A 17,319-nucleotide genomic window follows, 5' to 3' on the forward strand; every position below is an offset into this window, starting at 1 on the left:
ATGTTCCTTTTTCTCTCACAGACCCACAGAAAGAGCTGGTCTGACCATGCACTGGCACTGCTGACCCATCCCAGGAATACAATCTCTCAGGGACCTGAGCAGCTCCAAGGACGAGAGGACAGCAGACACAACCTAAGAGAGGACGCCTGCAGCCTTAACCTCCACAGCCTTCGATATTTATGCAAGCCTGGTGTCGCCCGTCCTCCAGATCACCCAGCTCTCATGCCTTTCCCCTCAAAGGACTCGCCTCCAGCAGCTGCCCCTTCAGCCTTGGCCTTAGCCTCATCATGAAGGAGGTAGCTGGTGGGAGTGGGTGACTGCGCCCCCTGCTGGCCCTGAGGCCACAGAGACGGGAGCAGAACACTTCATGTGTTTTTTTCACCCCCCCCCCATGTCCAAATCATGCACATATTGTAGTCCAGAATCAAAGCACTTTTGTGAAGTGGCTGCATGTCCATCCTCCAGGGCTTGGGAAGCCACGTTCCAAGGGTCTGTTTACATGGTGGCAGCATCAATCCCTGGGTACCAGCCCATAGCTGGGACCAAACTGTCCCTCCTCCCCAATCCAGTTTGCTCCTTTCTTAGTTCTTGGAGGTGGGCAAGTCACATTCCCACAGGCTTCTCAAGGCTGGGGGCAGGAATGGGGCTGTGGAATTCCAAAGCACAAAAGGTGCAGTGGGGTTAGCCTTCCTGTGCCTCAGTTTACCACCAACCTCCTGCCTTCCAGCTCTGCCAGGTGCTTCATGCAGGGGACAAGAATTAGGGGACTCCCAGGCTCTAAATGGGTGTGGGGAGGAAGAAGGAGAGGGCAGGTTTGCAGGCTCTGTCCTCAGAAGCAAACCACAGTAGTAGGTCATCTCAGCAGGTCCTTGGCATGCCAGACATCTGCCCCTTGTTTGATTGATCCAGCAGGCACAGTTTCAGAGGCAGGGCCCATGGGCTGTGTCCTTTTCAGCTTCACAGGGAGTACTGAGACAGGAGGGAAGATCTGGCAGGGGAGCTTATTTGGGCAGCAGCCCAGGTCTGGCCCTTGCACCTTATTTTCTGACCTTTCTCTACTCTTTGGTGCATGTCCTTCCTGCTGTTCAGCATGGGTGATTCCACAGGGGGAGCTGATTTGAGTGGCAAGAATGGGAAGCCAGAGGTGCAGTCTTACTCCAAAACCTTCCCTTATCAGAGGGCGCTGGGTGGCTCTTCCTACATGTCAGCCTCTGCTACTGATCGCTCCTCCAGGAGTTTTAATGACCTTTCTGTTTTCAGCTTATGTGATCTATCTAGGTCAGGTGGCTTCCTCATCGGTCCCCTTGGCTCCACAGGGGTGCCTCCAGTACCTCCGTGCACAGCAGTGTGGCTGCCACCCAGGGCCATCCCTTCTTAATCCTCTTTTCTCAGCAGTGACTCAGCCTTGAGCCTGGCAAGGAACCTTACTTTTAGCTTCTCCACTACTATAGACAGTGACACACTGGCCCTTGCCACCTACCCCTGGGAATGGGGGTTTGTGGGCCTGGGCTCCTCTGGCTGCCTGCTCTGGGGTTTCTTTAGTTTGCCACTGTTGTCTTCTCCCAGTGGCTACAAACCAACATCTTTCCCTTGCCCCATGGATAATGGGGAGCTGTTGCTGGTATATGTTGCACCTGTCCAGTGAGTAGGGGAAGGCAATCAGTAAGTACTCTTCTGCTTGGAGCTTCTGATCCACCCCACCCCAGGACCCAGAACCTAGGAGCAGTCAAAGCCCCATGAAACTAGGCCTTCAGAACTGCTGGAGGTGGAGGGAGCCTGACTCCTCTTTATTCCCATGTTACTGGAGCTCTTATCCTCAGTTGGGATTTTCTGAGCTTGTTCCCCCACCTGGTGGACCAGAGCACAAAGGAGAGGGGGGAATCTAGAAGAGGCAACTCTCCTTTGTTCTCTGGGGTGAATGAGCTTGACCTCGTGCAAATGGAGAGACCAAAAGCCTCTGATTTTTAATTTGCATAAAAATGTTAGAAGAGAGAAGTATATATATATATATTTCTTTAAATTTTCGAGTCTTTGATATGTCTATACAAACAATCCATTCCCTCTGCCCTGAAGCTTGAGGGGTGAAAAAGCTCTGTTTCATTTAAAAGGTGTTAATTAATTAATTAAATGATTGAAACTTGGCTGTGACTGCTGCTTCCCGACCCTCCACATCAAATGGGCAATATGTTCTCAATGGCTAACACTGGTAACTAGGTGTGAGGAAAGCTCTCCCGATACACTAGTGTGAAAACTCAGTCACCACACTAATCAACCACAAAAGGATTTGGCTGCTGCTGCTGCTGAATGGGGGTGGAGCAGGGCAGGGCAGTGGTCTCTGCCAACATTTAGAAGGGAAAATGTTCTGCTTGCTGCGCTTAGCACCACCAAAGGGAAACCAAAGGTATCTGCCATCCACCAGTCCCCCAACTGTCCCACTACAATGCCAAACTTACAAGATACAAGCAACCCCAGGCTGGGAGAGGGACCCAGCAGCTGCTTCACACTTACAGACAGTCCCCATCCAGACATGCTTGTTCAGACCATTTTATTTGAATTTGACAGTGATGATTAGTGATTCGATTTTCTCGCCTTATAGAGAAATGACCTCACCCTCTCTGAAGACACACGCCATGCCATCCATGCTAACTAACAACACAGCTGGTTTAGGGAGTGTCCCAGTTTGGCTGGATCAAGGGAAATTCCATGAGCCCTGGGGCAGGCCCTGTCTCCCACCAACACGAAGCCCCAGAGTAGGCATGCAGTGTGAACGCTGCCAACCACTTGATAGACCACTAGGTTCTGTTTTCCCTTCTCTTTGCTTTTCAAATCCCACAATTTCCTGTTGGGGAAGAAACTGTAATTAGCCCAGTCCAGGCACTAGATTCCAGCTAGAGGCACAGCTGCTGGGATAACTCCAAAAAACTTGGGAACCAATGTTTTTCCAATTACAAGGACTGTGGCATAAACTTTTTCTATGAGTTCTATTGAAACCAGAATTCTTGAGTCAGCTGCCAAAGGAAGCTGGTAAAACTGGGTTCCCTAGCCCCACTTACCACCTGGGATGATTCCAGATTCTGGGGAGGTATGCTGCCCCTTACCCAGTTTTGCACCTAAGAAAGAGTCCAAGACCTGCTGCTTCAATGTCCTGAGAGATGGGCAAACAGGTGACAAATGGAACAAACTGAGACACCAGAAGACTCAGGATGGTAGAAGTAGGGAAGATGCTGGGCTGGCTAGCTGATATTCCCTCCTTTCAGTGTTTTACAGGAAATGTTTCCCAGCTTGGTCATGAAGTTGGTTTGCTTCCACTGTGCAATGCACTCATCAGAAATCTTAAAGTCAATCTGATTAAGATAGAGGAAAAAAAAAGTTGTTAACAGTGGTGGTTGAGATCCCAAGGAAACTTATACTACTCTAGTGTAACCTGGCTCAGCTTTTCTAAGAATAATTTGTCAAAGCTTCCATGTTCATATCTTTTGTCTCAGGTAAGTTCATTTTAGAGATTTAGTTTAAGAAAATAATCATGAAAAATTAAGTACAAAGGTCTCTGTATAAGACATCCAGCATAACATTCTTTCTGTGTGTGTGGTGTGGTGTTGGGGATAGAACCCAGTGCCTCATGCATCCTCTACCACTGACTGACAACCCAGCCCACTGTAACATTCTAATAGTGAAACAATGAGAACACCCTCAATGGCTAGTAAAGTCTTAAATTATGATAATTGTGATAAACTGCTGTGTAGTGTGACCTCAGTATTTAAGATATAGAAAGTCTGGGAGCATAAAGTAGAAAAAAAATTCAGTACTGGGGATTGAACCATAGACTTTTACCACTCAGCTACATCCCTATTATCCCAGACATTTTTTTTTTTTTTTCTTTTTCATTTTGAGACACAGTCTTGCTAAACTGCCATGGCTGGCCTGGAACTTGGGATCCTCCTGCTTCAGCCTCTGAAGTCACTGGGATTATAGGTGTGTGCCACCACACCTGACTAAAACAGAAAACTTTCAGTATGAATCAAACTGTAAATCCATTTTATGCAGAGCAAAGGACCAAAAGGAAAAAATAACTTCATTTTTTAAGTTTCTCTTTGGCAGGACTATGGATATCTTATCTTGATTTTTTATTTTATAATACTTGAGATTGAACCTAGGCTTCTTTACCACAGGGCTACATCTTTACATTTTGAAATGGTCTCACTAAGTTGCTGAGGCTGGCCTTGAACTTGCAACTCTCCTGTCTCAGCCTGCAAGTCAATGGGATTCAGGCATGCACCATGGTGTCTGGCTGGATATTTTATTTTCTTCATTACCCCTATCTATATTTTAGACTTTTTCTACTATGAAAATTTTATTTTATAGCCAGAAAAAAAATAAGTGATTCATAGTCACCATAAAAACCCATTTGCTACATACAGGAGACACACACCGTTTAAACACCTCTAGAAGCATTTTGAGGAATCAGGTATTGAAAAAGGCACATATGGGTGTTAGTTCCATGAGAGGCAATTTTTGCTGTTTTGTTCAGTGATATAGCCCAAGCTCCTAGAATAGTGCCTGATACATATTATGAATTTGACATTTGCTAAATGAGTGAATGAATGAATGAATGAATTCAAGAGATCACTGGGGCAGACCATATGTGTTAGTGTCCAGAAGGCAAGGAGAGAATGAGTATCCAAGGGTCAAGGCGGGGAGAGGGACCCTACAAGAGTTTTTGTTTGTTTATTTATTTATTTATTGGCACTAGGGACTGAACTCAGGGATGCTTTACCACTGAGCTATATCCCCAAGCCCTTTTAATTTTTTTTAAATTTCTGACAGGGTCTCACTAAGTTGCTCAGGGTCTTGCTAAATTGCTGAGGCTGTCCTTGAACTTGTGGTCCTCCTGCTTTAGCCTTCCCAGTTGCTGGGATTATAGGTGTGAGCCACCATGCCTGGCCCTAGGAAGGTTTTGATTCTGGCTCCATCTTTTATTTTTTCTTCTTGTTTTCGTTTGTGATGGGGATGGAACCCGGGGCCTCTTGCAGGCTAGGCAAACACTCTACCACTGAGATGCAGCACCAGCCCTTGGCTCCATCACTTCTGGCTTTGGCAGATATCCTGCTAGGTAAAATGGAGATAATCTCCATCTCCTGTCACAGCCTGGAGATAAATAAGAAGTGTCTGAAGTGTCTTACATAGTGCCTCAAATAGCCTGTCAAAGCTCAGTACATGAGAGGTCCTTCTGAGACCTCCAGGCCCCTCAGACATCTCACTTACAGGAAGGTCTGGAATGAAGAAAGCCAAAGTCCCAGTTGGGACTGAGACAGCTGTGGATTCACTAACAAAGAAGAGTAGGGACAGGGCCCAGTAGCAGGCAAGAGGGAACAATGCAGGATTTACCTGTAACTTTTCAAAAACTTTCTTCTTGGGCTTAAGTTCTTCATCTGGTTGGCCCTTCTCATAGCCCTTAACAAACACTCGCTCACCAGGAGCAGAGCCTGCAGGAGGGTCCAGAGGTTCAACCTGGCGGCTTACCCCTTCTCTGAGAAGACACACAGGACAAAGGAAGTGTGAGGCTACAGATGGCTTCCCAGGGTTGTGGAAGCCAAAGTGATCTGGGCCTTTCCAAAGGACCCTAATGGGATTTAGAACATCTTCAAAGCCATGGCCCCAGGAGGTCCTCATTACTTTAGCACATCTTTGGACATCGCCAGTTTAGATTAAATGGGGCTATTAAATTCCTATGTTAGAAGAGATAACCAAATCTGGAAGTATGAAATAATGCAGTAAAGACTTTACAGAACCTGGTTTGAATCTTGCCTCCAGCTCTTAACTGGTAGTAAGGCTTGGGCAAGTGCACACCTCCATTTCTGTTTTAACAAAATTAACTTGGGTAGTGTCTCATTCATGATACTTGAACAATAACTCCTTCAGACATCACTTTTTTGGCATCAATGAGGTGTGTTTTCTCAGGGCTTCCACCGGGCATCATAGGGTCCAGCTCCCCGCTCTTGGCCTCCCCAGGTCCTGAGCCCCATCTAGTCCTTACTCACATGGAGGCACACAGAAGCATGCCTTGGGACTCAACTCCTCTCATCTTCTGGGGTTTCAGGTTGCACAGCACCACCACAAGCCTGTTCTGTAGTTCCTCCTTGGGCACAAATTGTACCAGGCCGCTCACCACAGTCCGTGGTTCAGCTTCGCCCACATCAATCTTCTCCACATACAGGCTGTCTGCATCTGGGTGCTGCCAGCAAGAGATATCAGGTAGGAGAATATCCCAGTAGAGCAGATCGGGGGCCTAGTGAACTCTTGTCTCCAAAAAGGGATATCTGCTCCTTACAGAGTCCCATGGAGGGACCCTCTAGAGGTAACTATTTTCAGATCCCCAGACAGCAGATAGCAGAGGCCTTGAAGGTATATTCTACTCCCAACCAAGAGGTCAAATTTGAGAAAATGAATATAATTGCTTCTGGAAGAATTTCTATCAGAGATTAAATGAACTGAACTGTTAGTGGCTACCACTATGGCACACATGCTACACCAGTGTGTCCCAAGTGACTGGGAGGTGGGAAGGTAAGTGTTGGCTTCACCATCTGAGGCAGGAGCATCAACAGACATTTCAAGGTAGTGTGTGAAAACCAAGTCAATGCTCGGAGCAGAGGGTGGGGTGGGGGGTGTCTGGGGTATGTAGGGGTTGGAGGGAGGGTGAAAAGGTCAGAACAATGGTCCCCAGCAGCTGACTTCGTGACTTTCTGTCTCTGGGAAAAAGTGAATCATCTTCTCTCTACCACTGTCTGAGGGGCAGGCAATGTGGCTAATCCAAGATAAGGCTTGCAACTAGTCCAGGCAAGCTGCTACAGACAGGAAAGCCCATCAGGTCAGTTTTAACGGGTAAACAAGTTCCCTCTGACATCTGCCTCCTGCATTCAGTTCCTGGCTGTGTTTGGTTGTGTAAGGTCCAGGGGCAGCAAATGGCTATGGAAAGCCTGATGCCTGGAAGGAGACACTGGGGTTCTGACTTGCAACATGACCTCAGAGATGTTACTTGCCCTCTTTAGACCAGGTTTCTTCCAGAAGGAAACAGACAAACCTGACCCCTGTCTCTGCTTCTCTGGGATGTGGTGAAAAATGAGTACCTTCTCTACACTGATGATTTTCCCCACGCGGATATCCAGCCGGGATGGGATAACTTCCTCTGGTTCTGAATTCTTGGCAGGGCCTTTGGCAATGGCCTCTGGGAATGAGAAGAACACCATGGGGTCAAGATCCACTCCCTGCTCCCATGGAAGGTCAGCTGCTAATCTCACCAGATGAGAACACAAGATTAGGCAAGATTTAGTAGAGAATCCCCAGAACCTACCCACTAACTTATGCTTTAAAACAGGGATGGCAGTCTTTCAGAAATGACATGCCAGATTTTCATCTACTCTCTCCCTCAGTTGTTAGGTTGGAAGTGAGGGGACTGTAAAGCTTTGCCACCTTTGGGTGTTTCCATTCATGCATTCCACATAGGATTTACTGAGTCTTTTCTGGAAGGGTCACATAAAATTATCAGTGCCAATATCTCAAGTGAACGGTGGACTAAGAGCCAGAAGAAGCCAGGGAATTGGGAGATCCTAAAGATGAAGTATTTTTGTTTTTTTGGTGGGGGGTACTAGGGATTTAATTCAGGGGCACTTTACCACTGAGCTACATCCCCAGCCCTTTTTACTTTGAGACAGGGTCTCACTAAGTTGCTTAGGGCTTCACTAAGTTGCTGAGGCAACTTGTGACCCTCCTGCCTCAACCTCCTGGGATTGCTGGGATCACAGGTGTGTGCCACTACACCCAGCTAAAAATGAGCTCTTGTAAGAGGCTCTGCAGGCTCTATAACAGCTTATCACCCTACATACTGATTAGGTGTACCAGGTTTATTTAACCCAATCACTCTCCTACTGAAGCAGCAGATTTAGTGAACACAGACTAGAAGGATCTAAGTACATGTCTCCCATCTGCCTCTTTTAAGATGCTGGTGCAGTAGGACATAATCACTTTATGGAATCTACCAAACCCAATCAAAACAAATCATATCTTAATCCAGGAGTTAGTGCAATAAGACAGTTTTGCACTTGAAACCTCCTGGATTCTTGGGTCCTCCATTTAAGATAGATGTGTTTCTAAGACCCATTGACAGGCTCTCTTTTCTGAAACTGTAACCTATTTCCTGGCCCTTCCCGACCCCAGTGGGCCTTACTCTGCTTTGAGGGATCAGGGTAGGCAGCACTGGCCAACTTCTTCAGGGCAGGCGTATTAAACTTTTCCCGAATGGGATCTAGCAACTTGTTCAGGGCGACTTCAACTGAATTCTTTAGGTCTCCAGGGTGTACAACCTGCAGAAATAAATAAGACCTGATGAGATGAGGACTGGAACAGGGCACAGGATACCAGAATCTACTAAAAATGTGCATATAGGATGAAGGGAGTGTTTTCCCAGCAGAAAAGGGGGAAATAGATTTAGAAAGGCTAACTTGTCTGAAATCCAGGTCTTTTGATTTTAAGCTCCATATGAATTTGAGGGCTTTTAGAGGCTGAATATATTTATTATCCTAATTCTTCTACCATCTTCATTTATGCTTAGAGCAGTGGCAAAAACCACATGCTACTCATAGGCAGGAAAATATTCACATGGGTAACCCAAAACACTGAAGAATGACAAGACAGAAGGAAGAAAAAGGGCTTAGGAGATAGACCTAGGTTAGACTTCCAGATAGGTATGTGACACTGAACAAGGTACTTACCCACTCCTAACTTTCAACTTCTTATAAAATGAGGATAACAATAGCTGTTTCTCATATTCAGAATGAAAATAAAATCATATAATGTGGATAAAATGGTGAGAGCAGTGTTGGTCTGTTAGTACTGGTTAAACATTCCTCTTTTTAAAACTTTTTTTGGCAGTAGGACTGGGGATTGTACCTGGGGCCTCACATATCCTAAGCAAGCCCTCTACCACTGACCTACATCCCCGGCCCTTTTTATTTTTTCAGAGACAGTGCCTCACAAAGTTGCCCAGGCTAGCCTTGAACTTTTGATCCTCTTACCTCAGCCTCACAAGTAGCTGCGATTACACATGTGCACCACTATACCTGGCTAGATTGAGCATCCCTGACATGCAAACTTGAAATTCAAAATACTCTAAAATCTTAGCAGAGGCTAGGGTTGTGGCTCAGTGGTAGAGCGCTCCCCTAGCACGTGTGAGGCCCTGGGTTCAATCCTCAGCACCAAATAAAAATAAATAAATATGGGTGACTCAAAATGGGATAGGGAGGAACAGCATGAGAAGAAGATTACCACTAAATAGGGAAGAGAGGTGGGAGGGAAAAGGAGGGAGAAGGGGAATTGCATGGAAGATGGAAGGAGACCCTCATACAGAATACATGTATGATGTTGTGAGGAGAAAAAGAAAAAAAAAAAAGTGTGCCACATTAGATCGGATAGAGAGAAGTGATGGGAGGGGAGGGGAAGGGGGGATAGGAAGGGCAGCAGAATAAAATAGACATTATGATTGCTGTATGTATATAGGTGACTGTATGACCAATGTGATTCTGCAATCTGTACAATCAGAAAAATGAGAAATTATACCCCATTTGATTTAAATGTATGAATTGCCAAGATCATTGTAATGTCATGTGTAGCTAATAAAATAAATAAATAAATAAAGGTATTGTGTCCAATTATGACTAAAAAATAAATATTAAAAAAAATCTTAGCAGGATGACACAAGGGAAAAAAAATCTACATCTGACCTCATGTGATGGTTTACAGTCAAAATATAGGCACACTAAAAATATTGCATAAAATCACCTTTGAGCTATGCACATAAGTATACATGAAACAAATTAATTTCTTATTTAGTTTTGGGTCCCATCCCCCATTACGTATATGCAAATATTCCAAAATCTGGCTGGGTACAGTAGCATGTGCCTATAATCCCAGCTACTCTGGAGACCGAGGCAGGAGAATCACAAGTTTGAGGACAACCTGGGCAACTTCATAAGACCCTGTCTCAAAATAAAGAGTTGAGGATGTTGCTCAATGGTACAGGTGCCACTGTTTTTGATCCCCAGTACTGCAAAAAAAATTAAATATATAGCCAGGTGTGGTGGCACATGCCTGTAATCTCAGCAATTCAGGAGGCTGAGACAAGAGGATAGAAAGTTCGAGGTCAGCAATTTAGAGAGGCCCTAAACAACTTAGACAAGACCCTGTCTCAAAATAAAAAATAAATAGGGCTGGGGATGTGGTTCAATGACTAAGCACCCCTGGGTTGGTTCAATTCCTGGTAACAAAATAAACAAAAATAACCTTGGGGTTGTAGCTCAGTGGCAGAGCACTTGCCTAGCATGTGTGAGGCACTGGGTTCAATTCTCAGCACCACATATAAATAAATGAAAATAAAAGTCCATTGAAAACCCCCCAAAAATAAAAAATAAATGAATCTGAAAAAATCTTAGATCTAAACCTCTCCCAGTTCCAAATATTTCAGATAAGAGAAACTCAATCTAGTTGAGAAATACAATTTTTCTTTTTTTGGGGTACAGGGTATTAAACTCAGGGGCACTCAAACACTGAGCCATATCCTCAGCCCTATTTTGTATTTTATTTACAGATAAATAAAATAGTGCCCAGCTATAAATTCAATTTTTCTTCCTGTGTCCCATGGCTATCTTTTTATACCCTAAATCTGGCCTGAAAGGATTTTCTAGGCATTATAAGGTGATACCCCTTGGGTATAAATACCTATAATACAGTATCACCAACACTTTTTAATTTGGCCACCATCCAATATGGTAGCCACCAAGACTTTTGTGGACATTTAAAATTTGTAAATTAAAATGTAGCTCCTGAGTTTCCCTAGCCACATTCTAAGTGCTCAACAGCTGTATGAGGCCAATGGTTTCTGTCTCAGGCAGTGCAGAAAGAATATACCCATACCACAGAAATTGCTATGGGATAACTTGGCTGCTGACCTTTTCTTAGAGGCATTTCATGTATTCTTTTTCAGTATTTCATAAAGGACAACACACAGGGTTGAGGAGAGGAGTGTGGCTTCTGTGGTCTGCCTCAGATGGCAGAAGGAAGGGTTTCAGAGTAATTGCTGTAAAACATCAAAAAATGGGCCAGACAGGCCTCCAGACCTCAGGTCAAGTCTTTCCCTCTATTTAATGCTCAATCAGGCTTTCACCATTACCTCCAAGTGGTTCTCTAGCTGCTTCTTGCACACTTCCAGTGAAGGGGAAGCCAAGGTTAAATGAGGAAGCCCTTCCATCCCTAACATCACATCTTGCTGTGGTCCTCATCCACAGTCCTGTTTAGCTCTTAGGTGCTTCACCTACATCTTGTGACATGGTTTTGAGATTATTCCGTCATGACATTCCTCCTTCCCCAACCAACATGTCCCAGCTTGAAGTCCAGGGCAATAACATCACACTCAGAACAGTGAACAGAAGGGATCACTTCCCTGGTTCTAGATTCAACATTTCTTTTTTTTTCTTCTTTGTACTCAAGATAGAACCTAGAGGTGCTTTAGCGTAGAGCTGTATTCACAATCCTTTTTGATTTTTAATTTTGAGACAAGGTCTTACTGAATTGCTCAGGTTGGCCCCGAACTTGTGATCCTCTTACCTCAGCCTCCTCCTGAGTCTCTGGGATTAAAGGCATGTGCACCACACCAGCTTGGACTGAACATTTCTGGACTTAGCCCAAGAGTCAATGTAAACATTTCTTTCCTTTTTTTTTTGGTGGTACTAGTGATTGAACCCAGGGAATACATGCCAAGAAAGTGCTCTACAACTGAGTTACAACCTCCGTCCCCCTGACTTCTTTTGTGTGGTACTGAGGATTGAACCCAATGGCACTCTACCACTGAGCTATACTCCAAGTGCACCCCCCCCACCTTTTTTATTTAGTTGTAGATGAACACACGATATCTTTATTTATTTTTATGTGTTGCTGAGGATTGAACCCAGTTCCTCACACATGAGAGGCAAGCACTTTTCCACTGAGCTACAGCCTCAGCCCCTCCAAGCCCTTTTTTATTTTTATTTTGAGGCAGGGTCCCAGTAAGTTGCCAAGTCTGGCCCCCAACTTGCAATTCTCCTGCCTCAGCCTCCCGAGTTGCTGGATTACAGGTATGTGTCACCACACCTAGGCTTGTTCATATTTCTAACAGCCCATCAAACTGTTGATTTAACCTAAGTTCACAGTGGATCAAAACCCCATTTTATTTCCTATTTGCTATTATTACGTCTGTCTTCTCTTTGTGACCTGCCCCTGCCTGTCTTCCTACAATGCCCTACCCTACCTCAACTCTAGCAGACTAAATCATGTGTAATTTCTCATCTTACCAACTTTTTACACAATTAATTCCCTCACAAATTTTCTCATGATTTCCTATTCTTCAAGCAAAACAGTGCTCAGATATTGTCCTCTCCACAAGCCAGTTAGTTACTTCCTCCTGTTTTACATCTGGACCATGTATAGCTGTCCTTTGGTATCCATGGGGACAGCACCATTCCCCAAGGATACCAAAACTGGCAGATGCTTGATCCCCTTATATAAACTGACATAGTATTTGCATAAAACCTACACATATCCTTCTGTATAATTTACATTGTCTCTAAATTATCTGTAATATTAATAAAATATGAATACTACATAAATAGTTGTCACAATAGTTGTTCTGAGTCACATTTCTAGCCCTTTTTATATTTTATGCAGAGACAAAGTCTTGCTAAGTTGCTGAGGCCGGCTTTGAACTTGTGATCCTCCTGCCTCAGCCTCCCGAGCTGCTGGGATTATAAGCTTGCGCCACTGTGCCTGGCCCCTGTTGTTCTTTTTTGTACATTATTTTTCACTTGTCTCTGAATATTTCCTCTTGTTGAAACCTTTATTCCAGCTTGTCAGGTCCTCTGGAAAGGAGGAAGACGTCAATGTATTAGCTTTGTGCCATTTGCCCATTTAATCTGTGAACTATCTGAATCTTCATCTAAGTCATTAACAAAATACACAGCCCTGGATAGCATAAAGATGGAGGCCTGTGGCACACAATCACAAACCTTGCTAGGCCAAGAGGCAGAGGTCAGAGTTATTGGGGATTATTATTTCTCTAGTATTACCTCATCAGCAAAGTCCTTTTCCAGATCCAGGTAAGCAGTATAGGTTTTGTTTCCACCCCATTTCTCATCTCGAAGGATCACAAACTCTATAAGAAAAAGGATCTACATCAACAAACTCAACTAGTAATAGTAGTAAGCATTCCTAGCCCAAATACATAGGTATATGTAGTTATTTTGAACTTTATCATATGACATTTATTTTCTTATTTTTTGGTGGTAGAATCAATCTTAGGGCCTCACACATTAAGCTGTGATCTCCCACTGAGCTACACCACCACCCCTATTGTTCTTAAACTGAATGATGAATGGCAATATTGTGTACCCAGCTAGCATCCCAGGTCCTTAAAGGGAAGGATTAAGACTTAGAATTCTTTTGTATTTCTCTAATATAGCATGTCTGCCTCCACTCTCATTTCAAAGACCCCTGCCTAACCTGATACCCCCTCAGAACCTAGTCTGGTAATGAACCCTAGATAATTAAATGATATCCTACCCTCATTAGTACAAATATATACAAGAAATTAGAGTAGAAATTCAGGGCAACCAGTCTCTGGAGGAAGAATCTGTGACAAATCACAAGTATGACCACAGCAGAAGTTTGGCTCTGCCAACCTGGCCCCTGAGAGGACAGGGAGTATCTTACCTGACTTGAGGGGGAAGAGCACGTGCTTGATGAAGGACAGAACACCGTTGTTCTCCACGTTGCCTGGTTCACAGAAGGCTTTCTTCAATTTTTTCTTGACATCCTCCTTCCGATCAAGGAGATCAATCTTGGATTCCTAGAAACCAAGGAGGAGAAGAGGACCTCTTGTGGTTGGAAATGAGAACTAATCTTATATTTATTTATTTATTTATTTTTAATTTTATAAAGATTTTAACATGGGGCTGGAGTTGTGGCTCAGCGGTAGAGTGCTTGCCTAGCATGTGCGAGGCTCTGGGTTCAATCCTCAGCACCACATAAAAAAAACAAATAAACAAAATAAAGGTATTTTGTTTATTTGTTTAAAAAATAAATATTTAAAAAAAGATTTTAATATTAAACAAGTAGCACAAAAGCATAATTAATCAAGGTATTCACTTGAATTTTGATATTGGGCAGAATAAACTAATTTTTTCTATGTTCTTCCCAGACTTTGCCTATAGCATACAGAATCGTTATATATTTATACTTAGAGAAGAAATGTCTACCTTGCTTCTTCATGAGACAATGTCTTAAGTATATCTGAGGGGCTACCTTGTCTTCATTTAGAATTTTTATGCTATATTATATTCCCACTTATTAGTGGCATCATAACTTGTTATGATTACGTCCTAATTTTTACAAATTATATATAATGCTATATTGAACATCTTTACAGAGGTTGTTTGTCTTCTCTAGGATTATATTCTTAAACTACCTAAAATTGCTAGGTTCAAGATTGTTTTCTTGAAGGTATATCAGTAATGTATGAGGATACCTATTTCATAGCACTCACCAACAGCAGGTGCTAGGGTATGAAAATTTGCCTCCTAGAATTCATATGTTGGAAACTTAACGCTCAAAGTCATATGTTAATGGTATTTAAGGCAGGACTTTTGGGAGGTGACTGGTCATGGGAGCTTTTGCCTTCATGAATGTATAACTTATTTGTAAATTAATGGATTAATGTGGGTTAATTAATGGAAGTTAGGTGTGGTGGCGCATGCCTATAATCCCAGACAATGGGAGCTGAGGCAGGAGGATCCCAAGTTCAAGTCTAGTATTGGCAACTTAGCAAGGCCCTGTCTCAAAAGTATTCTGTTGGGCTGGGGTTGTAACTCAGAACAGTGCATGCCTAGCACATGTGAGGCATTGGGTTTGATTCTCAGCACCACAAATATACAAATAAAATAAAGGTTCATCAACAACTAAAAAATATTTTTTAAAAAAAGTATTCTGTTGACCACAGAAAATGGAGGTAGATACAGAGTATGATGTATCATCTATAGCCATTTTTCCTTTTTTAATAATAAGTTTTGTTTCTTGTTTTAGAATATGAGTTTATAGTCATTTGAATTCAGTGGTTACCCAAATCCTAGTTTACATGTGACAGTATATGAATCACCTGAGTATATAAAAAATATAAAGTACTGGACTCCACCCAAACCTAACGAATCAAAGTGTCTTGAGGTTGGGTCAGGCACGTGTATTTTTAAAAAGTTCTCAGGCTTTGGCTGGGAGTACAGACTTGGGTTTGATCTCCAGTACTTCAAACAAACAAACAAACAAAAATCTGGAATTATTTTAAAGGAAAAACAAACAAAAAACCAAAAACAACATTCCTGAGTCCCTCCCAGAACCATTTATCAGAATTCTAAAACAAAAGTGTACTTTATCCTAGTAGGACTTTTAAAGGTTAAGAGATATAATATCACTTCTATCAAACTCTTTGAATCAAAATGCTTGTTGATGTAATGTAATCAAAGCCTTCTCATGAGTAAGGCTGAATTTTATCAGTTTTATTAATGAAGAAATAACTTGCTTGTGGTTTTATCAGTAAGAACTATTAAAATTATGATTGGACCCCACCAGGACTGCTTCTCCTTCAATACTCAAGAACCACTGAACTAACTGGACAAGAAGGTCGATCACAGCAAAATACATGAATGTTCTAGTCAGCCAGGTCACTGATTTTTGAGTCCTCAATCTCTCCATTTCTTGTTGAAGATTTCTAGACTCAAGTAATAGTTGGTGGGCTGGGGTTGTAGCTCAGTGGTAGAGTACTTGCCTAGCACATGTGAGGTGTTGGGTTTGATCCTTAGCACCATATAATAAACAAACAAGTAAAATAAAGATATTATGTCTATCTACAACTAAAAAAACAAAACAAACTAAAGTTGGAAATTTACCTCTTCTGAAGAACTCATTTTACTCCCAGTTAATCCAGGGACCATTGGATTCATCAGATGAACCCGTTTTGAGTAGCCAAGTGCAGGGAGGTACTGAGAGATTAGAAAGGAACACACAGAAGCAGATATTAGTATAAATTCCTCCTCAGTGCCCTGATTTCATCTAACTTGTCCAGAAACTTAACAGGTTGCTACATTCTTTTTTAATGTTTTTTTCCTTCTTCAATATATAAGAGTTTTCAATAGTGATCATAATGTGAATAGTTTTTTTCCCCTAGTGCTTTTTTATTATATTACATTATGAGGCTACTGAATTTATCCTCCTATCATAAACAACTGTAACAGCTGGAAATACATAAAAATTTCAATTGCAGGCATCACACAGCAAGCAATGTGGGGTTATAAGACTTGAGGTAAGGAAGTTCACCCAGCTTTCTACCTGAGAACATTTTCCAAGCTAGGTGCTCAGAAAAAGAGATCCAGGTGGCAGCTACAGTCTAGGCAGAGGACACAGGTACTGGAGTTCAGGCTGTAGGGAAGCTAGGATTTGGGATGGATTCTAGAGAGAAGGACTCTGATGCCCTGAAAAAAATCTTAGGTTAAAATTCCCCACTGATTTCTTAGCTGACTAATAGCTCTCATGCACATGGTGAGATTTCAGGAAGCCTGGCAGATAATAGGCTCTGGGAGACTGGAGACCCTTGCTGAGATTTTAGATGATGCAGAGAACTTGAAAGATAGGCTGAAGTGTAGGTTCAATCAAAGTAAAGAGGGATAGGTGAATACCCCAAGATTTTAGCTTGAATCCTCCTTCTGGAGGATCTTGAGTTCAAAGCCTACCTTGGCAAAAGGGAGGCACTAAGCAACTCGGTGAGACCCTGTCTCTAAATAAAATACAAAATAGAGCTGGGGATGTGGCTGGCCCCTGAGGGTCAATCCCTGGTATAAAATTTTTTTTACAAAGGTGTTTTTCAGACAAAAGAAAGCTGAAAGAACTCATTCATTGCTGAAAGACCTGTACTATAAGCACAGAATATTAAGGGGCCTCTCCAGGTTGCAGGAAAATGAACTCACATGGAAGCATTAGAAGCAAGGACTGTAGGAAGGAATCCAGGGTATCAAAGGGTTTATGTATAATACAATGCACTAATAAAAACATTAAAATATAAAGTCTTTGATATTTAAAATACACGTAAAAAGTAAAATCATGACAATAAAGGCACAAAGGGTAGGAGGGAGTTAACCCATTATGTTCCATTATCCTATATATAGGGTACCTACAGAAAGTTAAATTGAGCAAATTTAT

The 17,319-nt window shown here is 42.7% G+C and overlaps 2 protein-coding genes and 1 pseudogene across 4 annotated transcripts in view; 1 reads left to right on the plus strand and 2 right to left on the minus strand.

Moving 5' to 3' along the window:
- Nhsl3 (NHS like 3) overlaps positions 1-2,141 on the plus strand; it is a 29,729-nt gene extending 27,588 nt beyond the window's left edge. For both annotated transcript variants that reach the window (XM_071617624.1, XM_027936935.2), the window contains one exon: positions 22-2,141. In XM_071617624.1, the coding sequence (XP_071473725.1) occupies positions 22-64 (43 nt within the window). In that variant the 3' untranslated portion in view covers positions 65-2,141. The remainder of the gene's footprint in view (positions 1-21) is intronic.
- A 28-nt stretch (positions 2,142-2,169) lies between these two features.
- Positions 2,170-2,284, minus strand: LOC114094588 (small nucleolar RNA U13; annotated as a pseudogene).
- A 244-nt stretch (positions 2,285-2,528) lies between these two features.
- Positions 2,529-17,319, minus strand: part of Yars1 (tyrosyl-tRNA synthetase 1) — a 29,318-nt gene continuing 14,527 nt past the window's right edge. The window contains exons 6-13 of one of the 2 annotated variants that reach the window (XM_027937338.3): positions 16,014-16,106; positions 13,789-13,924; positions 13,146-13,231; positions 8,222-8,357; positions 7,125-7,285; positions 6,039-6,232; positions 5,386-5,527; positions 2,529-3,344 (exon numbers count right to left, since the gene is read on the minus strand). In XM_027937338.3, the coding sequence (XP_027793139.2) occupies positions 3,234-3,344; positions 5,386-5,527; positions 6,039-6,232; positions 7,125-7,285; positions 8,222-8,357; positions 13,146-13,231; positions 13,789-13,924; positions 16,014-16,106 (1,059 nt within the window). In that variant the 3' untranslated portion in view covers positions 2,529-3,233. The remainder of the gene's footprint in view (positions 3,345-5,385; positions 5,528-6,038; positions 6,233-7,124; positions 7,286-8,221; positions 8,358-13,145; positions 13,232-13,788; positions 13,925-16,013; positions 16,107-17,319) is intronic. The other variant, XM_027937339.3, reaches the window with a different exon arrangement.

The sequence above is a fragment of the Marmota flaviventris genome, chromosome 10 (assembly GCF_047511675.1).
Source record: "Marmota flaviventris isolate mMarFla1 chromosome 10, mMarFla1.hap1, whole genome shotgun sequence".
Taxonomy (NCBI): Eukaryota; Metazoa; Chordata; class Mammalia; order Rodentia; family Sciuridae; genus Marmota; species Marmota flaviventris.